At 38.8% G+C, this 20,657-nt stretch overlaps 2 protein-coding genes across 2 annotated transcripts; one reads left to right on the forward strand and one right to left on the reverse strand.

The window, feature by feature from the left end:
• Nucleotides 1-1,057: 1,057 nt before the first annotated feature.
• On the reverse strand, nucleotides 1,058-4,164 carry fem1a (fem-1 homolog a). The gene has a single exon (XM_065261982.2). The coding sequence runs from the start codon at nucleotides 3,900-3,902 to the stop codon at nucleotides 2,028-2,030; it is 1,875 nt and encodes a 624-aa protein (XP_065118054.1). The 5' UTR covers nucleotides 3,903-4,164; the 3' UTR covers nucleotides 1,058-2,027.
• Nucleotides 4,165-11,605: 7,441 nt separating this feature from the next.
• LOC135744174 (uncharacterized) lies at nucleotides 11,606-19,226 on the forward strand. The gene is made up of 4 exons (XM_065262146.2): nucleotides 11,606-11,949; nucleotides 12,688-16,733; nucleotides 17,314-17,364; nucleotides 18,133-19,226. The coding sequence occupies exons 1-2, from the start codon at nucleotides 11,785-11,787 to the stop codon at nucleotides 13,834-13,836; spliced, it is 1,314 nt and encodes a 437-aa protein (XP_065118218.1). The 5' UTR covers nucleotides 11,606-11,784; the 3' UTR covers nucleotides 13,837-16,733; nucleotides 17,314-17,364; nucleotides 18,133-19,226.
• The last annotated feature ends 1,431 nt before the right edge of the window (nucleotides 19,227-20,657 follow it).

Here is a 20,657-nt window from a genome sequence, read left to right on the forward strand (position 1 = left end):
AACCACTTCATAAAGCCCAATGGACGTCTTACAGGTCCAACAAAAACATTTACAGGTCAGATTTCAGCCAGAGATCAATAGTAAAAATGAGTTTAAAGTCAATGAGGCCTATTTTTATATACATTAAGAGTTATTTGTTAAGCAAACTTGATATTGTGCATAATATAATGTACCTGCACAGATGTTTGTCTTGTAAATTATTTTTCTTGATGAGTGGCCAAAAATTCTCACGACATATTTTTCCTCAATAAAAACAGTATAAAGTCATCATCACGAATACAAATGCTATAATATGTAGCCATATTACTGAAAGACAACAGATAAAGATGTCATTAATACAGTAATAAAAATCATAAAAAAACAATACAAAACAGCCATAATTTATACACACAATTGCTATATACACTTTATAATTGCATTTTCATTAGTGCAATTGTTTTGCAGTGAAGTTAGGTACTAAGTTTAGGGGCAGATGGGGTTAATGGAGCATATTATTAGTCTGCAGTCACTTTTAACTTAAAACATTTACAAGAGTATGTGACCTGAGACTGAATCTGGATTTATGTATCTTACCAAGCTTGTTTTAATAAATAGAGAAAATTCAATGAGTTATTTAATATAAGAATATAAGGTATAATATTTGGTTAAAAGTGGTATGGCAAGCCGTTTTTACTTTTATTTGTTGAGTTCTTGATATCAACAATTCAATTGTTACTAGCTAAAATTTTAATTCTTGATATCAACAATTGAATTTGAATAGCAGTCTATGGTGACATTTCACTAGTGAAAATACAATTACAGATATCAAGAATTATCATGGTTACTAGCGGAAATAATTCTTGATAATTCTTGATAATTGAATTGTTGATATCAAGGACTCAACGAATAAAAGTTAAAACAGCTTGCCATAAAGTAAGGAAAATTCTTACTGCTTAAAGATGATGTTACTAAAGAAATCTGTTCTTGAATCACTCTGTGCCATCAATAAACAGAGTATGTGAGTCTTTATGCAACCCCATACGTGTATAATACACAGACAGACAGACAGACAGACAGTTGGGACACTTGATTTTTATTCAGGCATCACCAAACACATTTTGTCCTGTCTTAAATTAACCAAATAAGTTGTAGTCTCTGGTTTTAAAGTGTTATCATTTTCAAAGTGCTTTCATGACAGAAACTCCAAACATTTCAGCCCATATGATATGAAGAAAAAATAATTTAAAAGGCAACTAGAATAAGACTAAAATGCATAAGCTTTCAATGTACACCCTGCAAAAAATACCTGGGTTGCCAAATCTGTCCCTCTTAATCCACCTCGGTTAATAAACTGCATAGATATCAATGTAACGTCAGATTTAAAAATAGCTGTTCTCATATACAGGGGTAAAGTGCCAAGTTAATATTACAGTCAATCCCCGAAGGATTGAAACCACCGAGTGCGTTCAACCTCCAGACTGTGAGCGTATAACACAACAGCTCTGTCATTCATACAATAAAAATACATTATAACCACAGACACAAACATTCAAAGCCACAATGTTAGAAAAAGATGATAGAGTAAGGCTAGCGTTTGGCACCAAGGGCTTCAGGCTCCTTCGCCGGGATCGTAAAGTGGGAAAAAAACATTTGATAAGAGAGATTTAAAATAGGAGACTGATTCTGTTGTAGCATTTGTCCCTTTGAAAAAAAAATAGATCATCATCACTTCTTCAATCCAAAAAAAATAACACAACACAGGCAAACAAAAATTGACAAAATTGTTCAATGGATCAATACAGAATGAAGGAGATCACAGCAAAAGTCCAACTAGCATTCAGTTTCTCTTTAGGTCATTTTCCCACAAGCCCTTTAACATTGACAGAGGGGGTTTGGTGAAGTGCACACCACCAGGTTACAGAGGTTAAGGGACAGAGATCCAGTTGTATAGTAATTAGTAACCTGGGATTATTGCTTTAACACTTGGCCCGAGCATTAGGGTTGGCCAGTTCTCGTGAGGAGGAGGTAGCTCTGCGTCATACGGGGTGTCAGTGCTGCTCAATAAACGCCTCCATTTCTTCTGAGATGAGCCCCTTGTAGGGAAGTCTGTGTTTTTCTATGGCACGGGCCGCCAGACACTGCAGGGTGACGTAATTGAGCGGGTGCAGAGCGTGTCGTCCGCCGCTCTGCTCGTCCAGCAGCTCGTAGGCCGTCTTGTGGTGAGCGTTGGTGGCGTCGAAATGCGCCCCGGCCCGGACGAGCGTCCCCATGATGTCGGGGAAGCCGTTGGCGGCGGCCACGTGAAGCGGTGTGTTGTTTTCGCAGTCTCGGGAGTCCACGTCAGCCCCACACTCCAGCAAAAGCCGGGCCACGGCCAGCGACGGGAACCGTCCAACCGGGTAGCGGCCCACCGACGTTGTTTCCTTGTCCACTGCCATGTGTAAAGGCGAGTAGCCGTTTCTTGCCCTGGGGTTGAGCTTTAGCAGCCGGTAGACGGTCTGTCTCTTTTGGTGCTCTTGTTCAGGGGCGCAGTCCAGCTTCTCCAACAGGAAGACGAGGTGAAGGATTATGGCCAGGGCTTTGGTGAACTGTGGCGCCTCCGGAGGACTGTCCCGCTGCGCCACGGCGCGCTCCACCTCGCGCACACTCTTGGCAAGCACCCCCATCAGGTCCTGGAAGGTGACGCGGGTGGCCAGGGTGCCCTTGGCCCTGTCCTGCAGTACGAAAGAAAAGAGTTCAGCAAAGGAGAGGAAGCTGCTTGCGGTCATGGGGCTCAGGGGATCCAGGTTGCTTTGCTGCATATCCAGGGCGTACTTCCATAGGCTGATGCAGCGCTCGAAGTTGCCCGAGTCGGCGTAGACGGCGCCCCGGTAGCGAATGTAGTAGGATGTGTCGGGGTGGGACGGCCCGAGGATGCGCTCCCTCACAAGCAGCGCCTGCATCCTCATCTCGTCGGGGTCAGTGATGAGCGCCTCCAGCTCTTCGACCGTGCACACCTCCCGGGCGCAGTCGTACGCCAGCACTGGTGGACCTGGAGGGGGCTTGGCCAGTAATCCGGCTTTCTCGCCCGCTCGGCGAAGCTCCATCGCCCTCCGCCAATAGCGCATGGCACCCAGCAGGTCACGTTTTTTGTCCACGAATGTGGCTCCAAGGAGCTCCAGAGCGTCGACACGCTCCTCTCGGGTGCTGCGCGGTTGGTGCACCAGATACTCCACGATGTTGGTGTGGCCGGTGACGCTGGCAGCGAGAAGAGGGGTCATGCCGTAGCCGTCCCTCTCCATGCGGGCATTACACTTCAGCAGCATCTTCATGATCTCCAGACTCCCAGATTCAGCGCAGTCGTGCAGGGCAGTGTTACCCTTTACGCTCTTGCGGTTGACATCTGCACCGCGCTCCAGCAGAAACTTGGCAATGTCCCTGTGGCCCTTGTAGCACGATATCATCAGGCATGTGTGGCCGTGGCGGTTCGCCACCTCCATGTCCGCCTGGTGCTCCACCAGGTACCGGACGATCTCCAGATGGCCGTCAAAGCACGCGGCGCGCAGAGGCGTGGAGTTTGTCAGGGTGGTGGTGTTGACGGAAGCTCCGTGTTTCAGGAGGGTCTTCACCACGGCCAGGTGCCCCGCGGCAGACGCCGCCCACAGCGGCGGAGCGCCTTCGATCGTCTCGCCGTCAAAGTTCACAGAGCCGCCGAGCTCCACGTTAGCTTTGCAGTGCTCCAGCAGGTAGTCCACCACCTCCAGATGTCCGTAACGGGAGGCGATGAGGAGCGGTGTCCCGCCCTGGGTCTTCTCCTCCGCCAGCGCCTCCAGCTCCTCCGGACTTTTGTTGCTCAGCAACTTCTGGATGAGTTTCAGCTTTCCGTCTCTCGCCGCGTTAAACACCGCCGTGCTTATATCCATCTTCTCACCATCTGACGTCATGTAAACGTCCGTTAACGCTCGTTGGTAAGCGAGAGAGGCGTGTGTCGCTTTGGATTTAGAGAGTCAAAATACGCGAGCTGCATTTTACTGCCATTTTAAGGCCGATATCGAAATGGCGTCGAAGTTGTTTGACAGCTCTATGTTTACTACTGACGCGCGGAATGCTGGGTATTGTAGTGCGCAGGCGCTTTCGGCGTACAGCGGGAGCCGCGTAAAAAAATACAATGACCGTCGGGCGTCGCGACGTCCCCACAAACTCATCGCGCAAACACTACTGGTAAATGTAGGAAATAAACAAGCAATGGTCGTTGAGGACTGTGGTTGAACACGTCGCAAAAAACTACATTTCCCTTAATTCATTCAATGAAACTTGACGTGAACACGGAATGTGTGAACAATTCGATTGGCATTTATTAAAAGAAGATTTGTTAATGTGTGTGGGGAAAATTGTTTTCCCAATAATTTCACAAACTGTACGTTTTTATTTAAACAAACAGCTAAATGTTTACTATTGTATATTTTTTACTGTATAATGTATTACGAATATTGTATTATTTATTTTTAATTTAACACATTTCACTATTTCACAATCTGTACGTTTGTTCCTTCTTGTTTATATTCAAACATTTAAACAGTAATTTGTAAAATACAAACATTTTCTTTTGTATATTTTATTACTGTACATATAATTAATTATACAAATACTATATTGTTTTTATTAACACATTTATATTACTTTGTACCACTTAATTTATTTGTTCAACAAATCAAGCATTAAAAAGTATAACAGGCTAGCTACATTTAGCATACAAATAACAACTACATAGCACTAATGATTTACTGCAGAGTTTGCATTTATGCATTTTCCAGACACTTTTATCCAAAGCACCTTACAATGCATTACAATGTATACAATTTATCATTATGTGTTCTTTGGGATCGAACCCAGAACATTTTGTGCTGCTAACACAATGATCTACCACTGAGATACATCAACATTAGATTATTTGTTTTCAGGAATAGCCTTAAACCCATTCACAGAAATAGATTTTTTTTTAACAATAATTGTCCTTATTTTTAAGCAACCTAAAGTGTCTCATAGATCTTTTTGATTGTATGATGCCAGAAAATTAAACCCATGTACATGCACCAATTAATCTACATTAAAGAGGCAATTGATTATCTGAAACAGTGGTCTTCAACCAGGGTGCCAACACGGAGTCTGTGAGTTGCCCGCTAAAGCACATTCTATTAATAGCCTTAATTTTAATACTTATTTGTTAATTGTTTTTTATATTAGCTTAGCCTCTTTTATTAACATTGTTAATAATGATAATTCATATTAACAAGTAAAATAAAATCAACAAGTAAAACAAAAATGTTTTAGTAGACTATATCAAAAATCAGCCCTCCAGATTGTTTTATCCATTGTGTTAGCCCTTGAAGACAACTGATCTAAAATATCAGAATAGCAGACTCTTTAATTGTAACTTAGTGGTAAAAAACACTTTTCTACAATTAGACTAGGAATATCTAAACAAATAAACCTTGAGGCAAACATGTTTGTTGATAAGCATGCACATAATCTCTCTATTCAATTTAAATAAACTTTATTGATTGTGTCACTTACAGTATTACCAAAGCATTATACATCAAACAAGAAACATACAATAACCCCAAACTCTCTCTCTCTCTCTCTCGCTGATGTGCCCTGTGCTGAGAGGAAGACTGGGTTTTGTTGGTGGTCTCTTTGTCCAGATTTACAACAAAATCACTAGTCTTCCACACAGCATTGCAGGGTAAGAGGTTTAGTCCTCAGCTCCTCCCTATATCCAGCTCAGGGTTCTTGTGTCTAGAGATTAAATAAAGAATAAACAGACAACTTTACAGCAGCACCGTATCATGAGGACATTTGTAGTAGCTGTTGTTATTTTTATTAACATTACTGATACCTTAATATCTCATTTTGCCTGGGTATTTATGTATTGTATTGATGCTCTGCATGCAATGTCTGTAAAACAATCACGTTAGCAAAGTACTTTGAACTGAAAGTGAGACACAGAAAGAAAGTGAGACGATGAATTATAAACTTCCACAATACGTATTTACATTAGAAAGTAACCACATAACTCACACATAACACTACAATTACCTGGGTTTAAAAAATCACATCTGCAGGAAACTTTTACCCTGAAGTGAATGAACTGAGAGATAAAGCGTCACTGTCCAATAGAGAGATCCCTAAAATTTTGCTTAAAATATTAGAATCAGTGTGAGGTGTGGGGTTCATTGATAAATCCAAATTAAGATTTCACCACATAGGAAGTCCTGCATTCTGAACGTTAATAATATCCATTATTCGCATTCATTATCCACTAATAATAAAAGTACAAAACGGGCAATCAAATTCGGGAAACATCTAAACATGAACGAAAGAATATATTTTGGCTTACATTTCATAACACAATGGAGCTCAATGTTGACTTATTTCCTGCTACACTGTAAAAAATGCAGCATGAAGATAAAACAACTTGGTTTTGCATTTCAACCTACTGATTTAGCTGGTTTATTTATTCTGCTACTACATATTATTACAAAAATGTGATTACAGTACAGAATACATACGACATAAACAGTTTATTGGTTAATGTTTATAATAGTTTGTAATGTGTTTGCGCATACTTTTGTTATGTTTTAAATGAAAAAAAAAGTTTAAATAAGCAAATAATTTCATAAGCGCATGTTTTATCTACTGCATAATAATATTTTCAACAAATACAATAATGAATACATGTAATAATGCTTTAATATGTTTATTATGGTGTGTTCAAATAACTTACAATGTGTTGAATAAGAAAAATGCTGCTGACTGTGGGACCGTGGGAAGCTTGATGTGTCGCCATAAAAACTCAAACTCAAAGTCCATTGAATATTGTCGTTTAAAAAAATCTCACACAAGACGGACAGTTTTTAAGCCATCGCATTAAAAGGTTAAAAACACAAAGTCTTGGTAAATTCCATGTACAAACACGTGACTGACTTTCCCATTGTAAAGATACTGTGTCTGTGCTTTTATATTTGTGCATTGAAGACCCTTCACCCCCGAGCAACAACATGAAATGATTAAATATATCTTCATATGATATATCAGGACACTTCTTCATTTCATCCTCACAACCTCACATTCATACATGGGAGGTGAAGTAAATATTTACCAGAAATGTTTTTAATCATGTTTTATGTGTGCTCCCACTACACTGTTTTTTTACCGGCTAGCTATTAAAACAGACATCTCGCACAAAGAAGGGAAATACGTCACATCAATTACTTTCGCGTTCAAAAATGAGGTGGATATCTTTGGGTGAACGATTCCTTTAAGGGTGTACTCACACTATCCAAATCAAACCGCGTTCGGGCGCAGCGGGTTACGTGAATTTCTACGCTGCACATGCGACAGCTCAACTAAGCAATGTGATAGGCACGTGAGAGGGCTGTGTGTCATCGCGCACCAAACGACTCTTAATAAAAAACACAGACTTAACATTAAGATGGGTTCCAGTGTTAAGAGAGCGCTTTACTTCCTGCTTTGTTCAAAACAATCGCATCTTAATGACAAAAGAGCGCCCAGGCTCAGATTGATAAAAGTGCAGTGTGATTGCATGCATCTGTTGTAGTATGGAGGGGGGACAATCGCACTGGGGTATGACTTGGTTTGGATAATATGAGTGTGCCCTAACTTCTTTTGTGGTTACCTCCTGTCACTGAGTTTCTGCCCTCCTCATACTGACCTCCTAACCTCCTTAAAGGGGACATATCATGAAAATCTGACTTTTTCCATGTTTAAGTGCCGTAATTGGGTTCCCAGTGCTTCTATCAACCTAGAACATGTGAAAAAGATCAATCCAGTAACTTAGTTTTGGTAAACCATTCTCCACAAGCATGAAAAGATAGCTCATTGAAATTTGGCTCCCCTTGTGATTTCAGAAGGGGATCTTATTATAATAATACCGCCCCTTAATCGGCACTATCCAACCACGGCACTGCCATTTAGTGCAGAGATCAACTCATTTGCATTTTAAAGGACACACCCAAAAACGCACACTTTTGCTCACACCTACAAAGTGGCAATTTTAACATGTTATAATATATCATCTGTGGGGTATTTTGAGCTAAAACTTCACATATGTACTCTGAGGACACCAAAGATTTATTTTAGCCTACATCTTTAAAAAAGTCTTGTGAAATGTCCCCTTTAAGCTGACCCTATACGCTCACATTGGCCATCAGCTTAGAAAACCTCGCCACCTGTTACACAGAAAGTTTGAGCTCCTTAATGCTTAAAACTTGAAAAAAATAAAGAATAAAGAATAATGAACCAACTCTGAATCACTTAAGTGTTCGCTTATAAAATGCATCACCAGAACAGCTTGATTAGCATCAATTTAAACGAACGGATGACGACTTAATGAAACATTGACATTTACAAAGTCGTGAATCAAATAACAACTCCAGATCTTGATGCGGTTTTTAAATTGGTTCTGTCATGAAAATGTAACTCACCTCCATCATCGAATCAACAGGTGATGATGAACGAGCATCAGCACCAGCGCCATTAAGACCAGCGTCAACCGCGCGCGCTCCCGCCACCGCGCGCACACGCCAGCTAAAAGCTTATTTATGTGCATTGATGAAAATGTAGTTTATATAGAGCCCACGCGGATCATCACCAATGATGACGAATCACAGCAGCCAATCAAAGCAGAACAGTTTTATTGTCAAATAACAGGATTTTATTCAACAGTCTGCTTTATAGTTTTATGTTAAATGTCTCTTTTTGTGTGTGTTTAGATTTCATAAGGAACTGTATAACTGTATGGTCCATAGGGTTAAGTCCAGCACTTTCTACACAAAGCATATAGGTATTTGTTTTTATGAAGTTGATGAAAACCTGTGTGCAGTTTATATAAATATGATTGGAATTCATTATAATTTATGTAAAGAATTTGCAATAATATCATAAAATGTACATTAGCATCACTTAGATATATAGATGAAGCAGTATTAATAAGATAATAAACCCTTATTTTATGAGATAATGATGAAGATGCATTAATGATAATAAATAGCTACTTGATCATTTTTTTCATTGAAGATGAGACTCTTTAAACATGTGACATGACTTTGAACAGCAATTGTGACATGAAATGATTCAATCTGAATCTAAATAAAGAATAAATCTTTATGATCTATTACAGCAGATCCACATTTTATTAGCATGTAATGATCATGTGTCACATGCACTTCAAACACTTTGGATGTGTTAATAATTCACTTGACTCTCCTGTATTGTTGAAGATGTATTAAGACCCAGTATCAGGTGACACATCAATAAATGCACACGATGTGACCCAAGAGTCCTTACAACAATGAAGCTTCAGCTGTAATGCAGATTGTGTTAGGAGTGTTGTAATTGTGTGCTGTATAAGAGAGACTATGGTGTTATGCTGATCTGCAAGATATAGAAGAGTCGTAATGAAAGGATGAAGCTCATTAATATTCCTCATACTGAGCAAACCCTACCTTAAATATTAACCGTGGACAGTATGTTTCCTGTGATTTACATTGAATTAAGGAGCAAAGTCAAGGTTTGGCCCTTTAGAAAAAGTGATGTGTGTGTTTTACCTGAGTCTCAGACAGAAGAGATTCACGCTGCTTGTTTTTGTGGTAATGCAGCTTCATCTGCAAATAAAACCTGTCTGCTTTATTCTGGTTCCTTTAAAGATGTCAGCAGGAACTGGAATCAGATCTTAACAACACATCTCAGAATCCCCAGGCTGGTATTATATGTGGATTATGTTGATGTTGGTGGTCAGGACTCCATCACACAACAGGAGATCAGGATTTTTCATGTTGAACTCAAGCATCTGTGTTCAGACTCGATATATGAAAGAGTCTCATTAACAACCTGCTGGAGAGACGCTGACATTATTTGTGTGTCTGTATGAAGATTTTAATACTTTCTGATGTCGTGTTGTGTGCATTACCTTTATCTTAGCATTCTTAATTCACCTCAAGACACTGAATGATCCCTGGGAATCAAACCCAACCGAGCTACAGAGGAACACAACACATTTGATGGCACAGTCTTCTAAAGTTTAATGTTTACATTAAAGGGATACTTCACCCTAAAATGTGTCATTATTTATTCACCCTCAAGTTATTATCTAAGATCTAATATCTTAATATCTAAGAATATCCCTTGAAAGTTCCCGACGTTCCCAAAAACATTCTGCCAACATAATTAGATGATGATCTTTACCATTATATTTACCAACCACCACAGAATTGTATTAACTTTATATTACAATAACAAATGTGTTTTATACACACAAAGTGAATGCCACCAGTCAAGGGTCAGAAGTCAAACTAAAACAAACACTGATCACCATAATGACGACTTTAAATGAAACAAAACATCAACATCTAAACCTAATAAGTTAATTGTGTTTTTAACAGCAATATTTTTACTAAACATTCAAAAATAATATTTTATAACAGTTTCAAATAATAAATTGCAATGTTTCTCTATCATTTACATAACAAGCAAAAAAGTTAATATAGAAAACAGTTGTTTTAAACAATAAAACATGACATTGTCGTAACGTAAATGATAAAATGTAACATTTCTCGAATATTCAGACAACCAAGAAACATTCTTAAAACATAAAACTTTTTATGTTGGCACAACGTTTTGGGGAACTTTCTTACAACTTTTCTCTTGTAGCTGTGTACAAACCTGTATAAATTTTTTTGATTTGTTGAACTTTCACCTTTAAAACAGCAGGCACATTTTATGGTACAAACACAACATCACACACTGCAGCAAACACAAAACATGTCAAGGAATGTAAATGGAAAGATTGTTCTCCTTATATTACACTTGATATTAAAATGCAACAAGAATTGCACAATTTTCATTGTCATACATACTGCTCTTATTTCTTTTTAAATAATTACGTTCCTCCAAACGTTGTGTACACACCACACAATAAACACACATACACAAGCTGTCAATGTTTTTTATTTTTATTGTAACTCTGTGAACAAACAAACACAGTGCCAGGGGTAAACAGAGTTAAATATTACAGCATTTGAGAAATGTCATAAAAATGACACAATGATACAATTTTAAGGGCTTTGGAGTTGCATCTTACTAGCATCTTTAAATGTACATTTGTGTAGAAAAAATACTGATCTTTTACAAGATTGTCAAAATTATGACAACCAAATAAAATATCATTGTACGCCAAAGAAAATTTTTGTAACAATGAAAAACTTACAAAAATATGTAAATCCTTTCAAAATAGAGATATGTTTGTGCTTTCCTAGAAAAAATAAAACACTGATTCTTCTTCAGCATCACAAAAAGTCAATATCTGGAAAAAAAAATTGTAATTTATACATCCTTAACCTTATTTGCAATTAAATATTTAGATGACAGAGTCCAAACTTTTATCACACAAAATAAAGGATAGAGATCATCTCAGATTGAAATAATTTCCTAATTCTTTTGTTGCGATCAGAACAACTGGATAAAAAAATTATATTCCCAAGTATCAAGTAACAGTAAACTGGGATTTGGCTGAATATGTGTTTGATGTAGTTCTGTCGCTAGTCCAGTAGATGACGCTGTTGCGTGACGTCACACGAGAGAGCAGGGCGCGAGGAAGTGCAGGAGGAGCGGTCGGAAGAATGCGTGGAAAGATTTAAGTCTAATCGTTTTAAAATAATGGCACGCGCTCCATAACTGCGCAGATTTTTATCACACAGCACGATTGCGCAGTTGATTGTGGAGTTTTGAGGCAAACCCAAAGGCGAAAACATGGCAAACGACGAGACGCTTCGCTCGTTGATGTTTACGCTCAGTTACGTGCTGATGAAGAGGCGACGGGACGTCACGAGCGCGGACGCTCAGCGGCGACGCGAGGTGCAGCGGCGCGTCACACACAGACAGTATTTCCATCAGAAACAAAAGAGGATGCTCATGGTAAACATTTACTCTTCTCTAACCAAACGTACCATTGTAATGTCATTATATTTGGACCTGAAGCAGTCATGTGTGTCACCAACAGTAACGTTACATTCAGTGTAACATCACAATAGTTATCCCATAAGTGATATACACTGGTATCAGCACAGTACTTTATAAATGCAAACTAGTATGTTTAATACATGGTTTAGTACCACCTCTAGTTCACCTTACATGCAACACCATTGACCACATATTAACAAGATTAATGTTATCAGTTTTGATTTTACATGTAGTTGACTGAACATATTTCGATATTATACATTTTTTATACTTTATTCTGATTGGTTGAGAAAAGTTTCACAGGTATGCATTATTTTTCGATAAACGCACACCTAACCTGTCAAATTTCTTAAAATAACCACCAGGGCAATGTTTATGGTAAGCACAATGTTTAGGCACAAGTTGGTCGCTTCCATTTTCCTCGCTCGTATCTACTCCTGCCATATTTATTTTCCGCTCTCTGCTGTGAGCCGATAGGTTCACCTTAGCGCCCACGGTCCTACTTGGCGGGTATTTAATAAGGCACCTTCTGATTGGTCTAATTTGGACAATCTAAGCATGCAACACACAAATGATAGACACGTAAAATAAATTACACTACTGTGCAAATACACAGTTATCACGATAACAATCATTTTTTTGATGCATCGTGCAGCCCTATTCAAAAGTTAACCAAATTGTTTTTTCCTGTAGATGATGATCGCTCAAACGTCTCGTCCAGTCAGTGACATACCAACACGTCCTACACGTGTGTGGAGCAACATAGAGAGCACCGATTGGTGGGAGCGGGTGGTCATGAGGGAGTTCCAGCCCTCCGATTGGCTTGAGAAGTTCCGCATGACTAAAGAGACGTTCTTTCTTCTATGCGGTAAACTGAAGCCTCGTCTGAATCGTCAAGACACTAGACTCCGCCCTGCGCTGCCTCTTGAGAAGCGGGTCGCCGTGGCGTTGTGGCGCCTCGCCTCGAATGTGGAGTACCGTACCATTAGCACCCTGTTTGGCGTGGGACGATCCACCGTCTGTAAGTGCGTGCGGGATGTGTGCCACGCCATCGTGTTGCTCCTGCGCCCACTTTACCTTCGCACACCCAGCGAGCAGGAGTTGGAGGATGCGGCCCGACTGTTCGCCACCCGCTGGGGATTCCCACACTGCGTCGGTGCGGTGGGCAGCCTCCACGTACCCATCATCGCGCCGTCCAGCAACGCCGACAACTACTGGAACAGCCGCGGTTGGCTGTCTGTGGTCACGCAGGGCGCCGTCAACGGTCTGGGCCAGTTTTGGGACGTGTGCGCCGGGTTCCCGGGCAGCACTGAGCACTCCGCCATCTTGCAGAACTCCACCTTGTGGGGGCGCGCTTGCGACGGTGGCTTTTTGCTGCATGACCCACCCTTGAACTTTATGGGCCGCCCGCTGGGGTACCTGATGCTTGGGGATGCTGGATACGCTCTGAAGAGCTGGTTAATAAAGAGCTACCCAGAGTCCGGAGAGCTCACGGCAGGCCAGAGGGCCTTTAATCGCAAACTGGAGCGGGCGCGGAGCGTTGTTGACGACGCCTTTTTGCGGCTGCGGGCGCGCTGGCAGTGCTTGTTGAAGCGTAACGATTGCCGCATGGACGTGGTTCCAACCATGATACTGGCGTGCTGCGTCCTCCACAACGTGTGCGAGGTGCACGGGGACGAGTTTGACGAGAGGTGGGAGGAGGCGGTGCGACACGAGGAGAGCCCGCAGCCTGCTGACGAGGTGTCGCCATCCGCCGATGACCCGGACGCAGAGGAAGTCCGAGCACTGTTCTGTGACTACTTTTTGCAGCAGGAGAACCAACAAAGAACGTTGGCTTGCTAAATACTGGAGAAGCTGTTTAGATGTATTTTTATAGTGTGTCGTGTTGTAAGAATATTGTTGGGTGTTTGAGAAAGATACATAACTGTTATAAATGTGATCAGACTTTCAATTTGTTTTTGGGAACGGCAGCGTATGCACACAGCAGCGTCCGGGAATGTTCAAGGAAATTTTGGGCAAAAATGAAAATCTGATCATCGTTCACTCAAGTAAGCTCAAGAATATCTGTGTGCCGGTACTTTTTGGAAAATCTTCACATGGCTCATGCATACATTTTGTGCACAGTGAATTCATATGAACCACATACGCATCTTATTTATAACATCATGAACATGATAGTTTTGTCATGTGATCATTTTAAGCATCCTGACTGCGTTCATATCAGATGTGAATGAAGTGAAAAAAATTACGTTTACATTTTTTCAAATTACATTTGAGCATTAACTCGCTTTGTTCAGACATGCATACCCTCAATTTGCCGACTTTAGCTAGTTTGTAGTCTCAGTGTGTATCTGAAATTAAGTACAGAGCGTTTTTTACAACTTACCAGATTGTTCAAACTCCTCACTCACTTTCTTTCAAGCTAGATCCTTTTTATTCCCGTTTCTATAAAAGTAGGAAGATGTGTCGTCCTCCATTGTTGTTTCATATTTCTGCTTCCATTTGTTACGTCATAATCACGTCACTACTAGAGCATTAGCTCTTGATTGGTTAAAGTTCAGATTTTTCGCCTGTTTAATTCGAATCACGTGTTACACGCATCAAACGCCCGAATCGCATCGCAGGATGTTTATTGCTTCTTTGCATGTTATGCTGCATACACACCAAACGCGAACCATCATGTTTCTTGCTTTAGATTTTATTGCTGTATTTAACTTTGTGTTTTTAGCTTGAGTTGAATATTTTCAACTTGCGCGTAGATGCGTTTGAGGTGAATAGCGTGTGTTTTTGCAGCAATCGCGCCACCCAGTTAGTGTCACTTGCATCACTTTGCATTTATTTGCGTCTTTGCACTGACTTTGTATGTAATCTACTCGCACAAATCAATGATTTTGCGTTTGGTGTGTACGCTCCATGAGGTTCTGCATGAGTCCTTTATGATTTAATTTCCTGTTTTTCTTATTTTACATGAGTGGCGTCCTGACTGTGCATTGTTACACGATGGCATGTTTTGATACATGTTATAAAACAAAACTGCCTATTTCTAAGGGGTTTGACGGCTTAATGTAGTATTTTAAACTTTTTATTTTTCTTTATTACAACTTCCATCACCATCTAGACAAGTTGGGCTTTGACTTGAAATCAAAATCATGTTCATTATGTCATAGTTGCATTCATGTCATTCAACGTATAAAGTAATTTTTTTGTGTGTATATTTAATTAAATCCCAAATAAATCCATGTTTGACCCAAACATTTAGACTTTATGCTGACTTTTATAAACTCTATGAGGCGGTTTCCTGGACAGGTCTTATCCTACTCCCAGACTAAAATCCATTTGAGCTGCCTTTATGTAAAAACACCTGTACTGACATATCTTAAAGGAGACATTTCATGAAAATCTGACTTTTTCCATGTTTAAGTGCTATAATTGAGTCACCAGTGCTTCTATCAACCTAAAAAAATTGAAAAAGATCAACCCAGTAACTTAGTTTTGGTAAACCATTCTTTGCAAGCATGTGAGAAAAAAGGCTATTGAAATTTGACTCCCCTTGTGATGTCAGAAGGGGATCTTATTATAATAATACCATCCCTTAATCTGCATTATCCAACCACGGCACTGCAATTTAGTGCAGAGTCAGAGACTTAAATTGACGGCACAATTCAGTTTCAATTTCAACAAACCACCATTATGGTGATCAGTGTTTGCATTTTCATCAGCTCATTTTCATTTTAATGGACACACACAAAATTTTAACATGTTATAATAAATTATCTGTGGGGTATTTAGAGCTAAAACTTCACATATGCACTCTGGGGACAGCAAATATTTATTTTACATTTTATTACAAGGTATTGTGAAATATCCCCTTTAACATACACGAGTGCCATTGTTTTGTCTCAAGATGCACACACAAGTATTGTTGTTTTTTGTGAGGATTGCTCGTAAAAACGACTTAAATGTCCTAGTCCTGGATTAATCTATAAGACCCTGTCTGGGAAACGCCCCTATTTGTTTATGTTTATTCTGTATGATCAATATTTACTGCAGTTGTTGCATGTTTTATTGGACTAACAGCACGTGCCATCTGTCGGTTAGGAACAGAAATGAAGGCACAAGATTATGGTGTGGATTAAATCTGTTGATTTGTTAAAATGAAAGACGAGGGTCATAATAAGGTCAAGGGGCATTAAACATGATGTAATCTATAGACGGGAGAATAATACAGTGATGAGTATATATGCAGTTGTACTAATCTGTATGTAACCTGAGGCAAACATGTTTGTTGTAACTCTCTTATGAAAGTGAAATCTGGCGGATTATCTGTCTGGAGAAAGAGATAGAAGCGCTTTTAGGCGCATGCGCACACGCTGTCACCGCTCTTCATATGTAGCGATAATATGAATGCAGCAGAAGTTACCTGGAACCACACGCGCAGCAGGAGGTCATCATGATACATCCCATCATGATCAGCATCATCGTGGTCAACACATCCATGACCGTCTTCTTCTGGGCCTTCATGCTATCAGAGGTCTTCTTCAAAGAGGCTGAAGTCGACGAACCCAAAGCCACAGCTGCGATCAAACCAGTGTAACGTCTGTCAAACATGTAGAGATGACACGAGGCTTCGTAGAGCTGCATCTTTATTAAGTTTACTTTTAGTTTTTGGACTTTTTCTCTGTTGTTGTTTGTAATAAAAAGCGAAATTTTGGAATATTGTGCTGGATACTTTGCTCCAGGTAAGCTTCATTTTCTATACTTGACCATTCAACTTAATATTAAAGCTACGAGCCATTACCAGTTAATAATAGATAAATAAACTAATTGATTAAGTAGCCTACATAAAGTTTTAAAAGCACCTTACCCTCCGATTTATATTTTATTATAATAATTATTTATTTAATAATTTGAGATGTCGTGTACGATTTCGCTGGGAATTAATGACGTCATCTAAACTTAAAGGGATAGTTCACCCAAAAAAGAAAAGCCTCTTATCATTTTTTCACTCTCATGTTGTTACAAACCTGTATACATTTCTTTGCTCTGATGAACAACAAGGAAGATATTTTGAACAATGTTTGTGACCAAGCAGGTCTGGGGCACCATTGACTTTCATAGAAGGATAAAAGATTGGTTTGGTTTGATTACAAACACTCCTCAAAATATCTTTCTTTGTGTTCATCAGAACAAAAAAATGTATACAGGTTTGAACAACATGAGAGTGAGAAAATCATGACAGAATTTTCATTTTTGGGTGAACTGTCCCTTTAACCCACATAAAGTACATTTCAGTAACCTGCAATTTTATATTTTAAACAGATTTAGAGTCATTGGGAAGAAAAGCTACAGATTACAGCGTTAACTTTAATGGTAAGTCTGGAATTTGTCTATCTATCTATCTATCTATCTATCTATCTATCTATCTATCTATCTATCTATCTATCAGCAGTGTAAATGTTAAATCCTTTTTGACATCTCATGAGAATAATTCTGCACACGAGAGATAGAGATGGAGGGAGAGAGAGAGTTTGTTAGATTGACTGATGGATTAGGTTTAAATGTAAGTGTGACAGTGTTATTCAATACAGCCACTGGATTATATTATTAGGCCAGCATATTGTGAGGATTAAATACAAGAAAGTCCAGTGCTGCCTGTTAGAAGAGATTCAGAGGACGCAGGTGAAACTCCAGCTAAAGATGCTGCATCCTGTCATGATCATGATGGTCACATTTAACACTTGTATCACAATAGTCGAGTGGTCATTTCTCATGTATGAGATCATGAGGTTAAATTCTGAAGATCCGGATGCAGAAGAATAGACGCTGTTACGGTAGGATAAAAAGTTTAGGTTTACAGACGCCTGCTGTGTTGAGTATCAAGTACAAAATAATCTGAAGATGATCAAGGTAAAATAATTGCTTTGAAAACAAGGTATTTTTACTGGTGTGGACTACTATATACTGTCTTAACTATTGTAAGAGCTGTGTGATTACATTTTATGAATGCTTACATTTGTTTTTATTATGTAAATCACTTTTAAAATGAAGCTAAACCCAGTTTTTGAGATCTTGAAAAAATGAATTTCTGTGCTTTATTGTCTTCTGTTTATGTTCTCATGTAATTTTTTTTCTGTTCAGATTGGATGTCGGGTTGTGGATGTGATGCTGGATGACGAAGAAAGGTCAAATCTGACCAAAGTTCTTCCAGGATTCATGTCCTCCAAACATCAATCAAACATCATGATGGCTTAACATTTCCTTACAATCACACATCTCCAACATCATTATATCACACACTATACTGTAAAAAGTGAAAGTTGGATCTGCTTAAATAATATTTAAATTGGTAACACCTTAAAATGTAACTTTTTAACTTAAAATTTTCACTTAAACTGAGAAAATTTCAGTTGAAAAAAAAATTTTTTCTCTAGGTGTTACCAATTGAAGTGTGTTTTTTTTTTTTAAGTTAATCCAACCTTTTCACTTTTTACAGTGTATAGCATATGTGTTGCAAAATATTTACTGTTTCTATTTCAGTGCTAAATGTTATTAGGCCAGACTCATGCTTTAATGCTGCTATAGATAAGAAACTTGAATCGTGTTTGTGAAAAAATCAGGTTATTGTGATGAACCGTTATGATGCACTGTAAAAAAAAAAAATTTTAATTGCAAAAAATAAAAAAAATCCTACAGTAAAAACCTGTTAATTGGCTATCTCTAATTTATGGTGAAAACAGTAAAAGGAGTTCTAACAATTCCCAGCGTTTAATGGTATTTCATTTAAATGATTATGTTTCCTCTTATATTTTTTTACCAGTTTCATACATTAGTTTTTGTTACACTTGGTGTTGTGTAATTAATGTTTATAGCATTATTTTCATGTCACATGTGTTACCATCATGGAGTTTTCTGTTCACGATCTCTACATGTGGCTGTCCACTTTACCATCTGTTTACCACCTGTATGCCACTGTATAGTTTTTAACTGAAAAGTGTTGACATGTTTCCTGTACGTTTTTACGGTGGTTTTCTGGCAACCACAGCTGCCAGTTTTTTACCGTAAAAATGACAGATTTAATTTTTTTTACAGTGTGTCAACAATGTGAGTAATATGATCTGTGACATTAAAATCTTGACATCACTCTGTGTAAGACAAACTACACAAATGTACTGTAGGATTATGTATATAAAAGGGTGACGGTGAAGATTTTCCTTATTAAATGAACAAACAGCTGATTGTGTCTGATTCATCTTTAAGAGCTGATAGATTACTCTAATGCCTGTCTGAGGTCAAGAAGACCAATAAGTGCTTACATTCATAGGGTGGAGATTTACTCTCCATAACTAAACCCATACAATCACAGAGACATGTGTACCTCCCCAAATTCATGTCTATAGACTATACAGGTCAAATCTCTATAATGTGTTTTTGTCTCTTTTTATGCTGCTGTTCTAAACACACACAAGATGCTTACGTACATGTAACAAAACAGTGAGAGATTTTTTGTAATTGTTCATGAATCTTTGTTTATGCAGTTTATCTTTTCACTGTTCTTCAGAAAAATCCTCCAGGTTCTTTGTGTGCTTTGCTCTTCCAGCATCTTCTGCACATTTGTATTCTTCTGCACAATGAAGTTAAGATCCAGAGTTTTTAAAACAACTATTCAAACACAAATATTCATTGATGCTTAAGAAAGCAACACAAATAGAGAGAGGATAAACTTTTCAACCGAATCATTTGTGTTTGTTTCATCTTTTAAATTCTTTAGTTGGTTTAAAGAGGAGGAGGAAGAGGATGAATGCGATCTTATGTATGATAAAATCCAGTTGAGCATCATGACTAAACATAAACTGTAAGCCGTGGTAAAGCTGCTGATAATAACTGCTGATAAACCCTTTGACCTTCAGAATCTCAGCCTATCACGGCACTGCAATCACTTCTCCTGTGTAAACATGCTGTATGGGGATGAACAGTGCATTGAACTGAACTAATTCAACTCATATTAACTCATACAAAACTAATTATAATGGCATTCTTATGGATACGGTACGGATACCATCAGTGCTGGTAAATAACTCTCTAACGGTAGGCCTGTGTGTTACGCTCTCATGACCACACTACACATTTATATTATGTTTGTGTGTTTATACAGTACACACACACATTTATAGTTAACAAACTTATTAGGGTTAAAGGGTTCTTAACTCAATGCGAGGTTCTTGTTGTTCAGCACTTTGGGTGAAAGTTGCCATTTTCAACCTCCTTTGCAATGCCATTTGCTCAGTAAATATTCATCCAAGGGAGGTATTGAATATTTTAGCTTTCTTCATCATTGCAGTATTTTTTTCTCAAGAGAAGATTGATCAGAAAAGCCTGTAAAGTTTGGTTGAGACAAAATGTGGTTGATTTTAGACAGAATTATAGTATAGTGATAACTTGAGAGTTTACGATAAGACTTTTTTAAGATCATCCCCAGAATGTTTATGTAAAGTTTTAGCTCAAAATAGTCCCACAAATATTTTATTATAGCATGTTAAAATTGCCACTTTATAGGTGTGAGCAAAAATGTGCCGTTTTTGGGTGTGTCCTTTAAAATGCTAATGAGCTGATGAAAAGCAAACACTGATCGCCATAATTGTGGTTTGTTGAAACTATAACTCAAT

This window comes from Paramisgurnus dabryanus, chromosome 6 (genome assembly GCF_030506205.2).
Source record: "Paramisgurnus dabryanus chromosome 6, PD_genome_1.1, whole genome shotgun sequence".
Classification (NCBI taxonomy): domain Eukaryota; kingdom Metazoa; phylum Chordata; class Actinopteri; order Cypriniformes; family Cobitidae; genus Paramisgurnus; species Paramisgurnus dabryanus.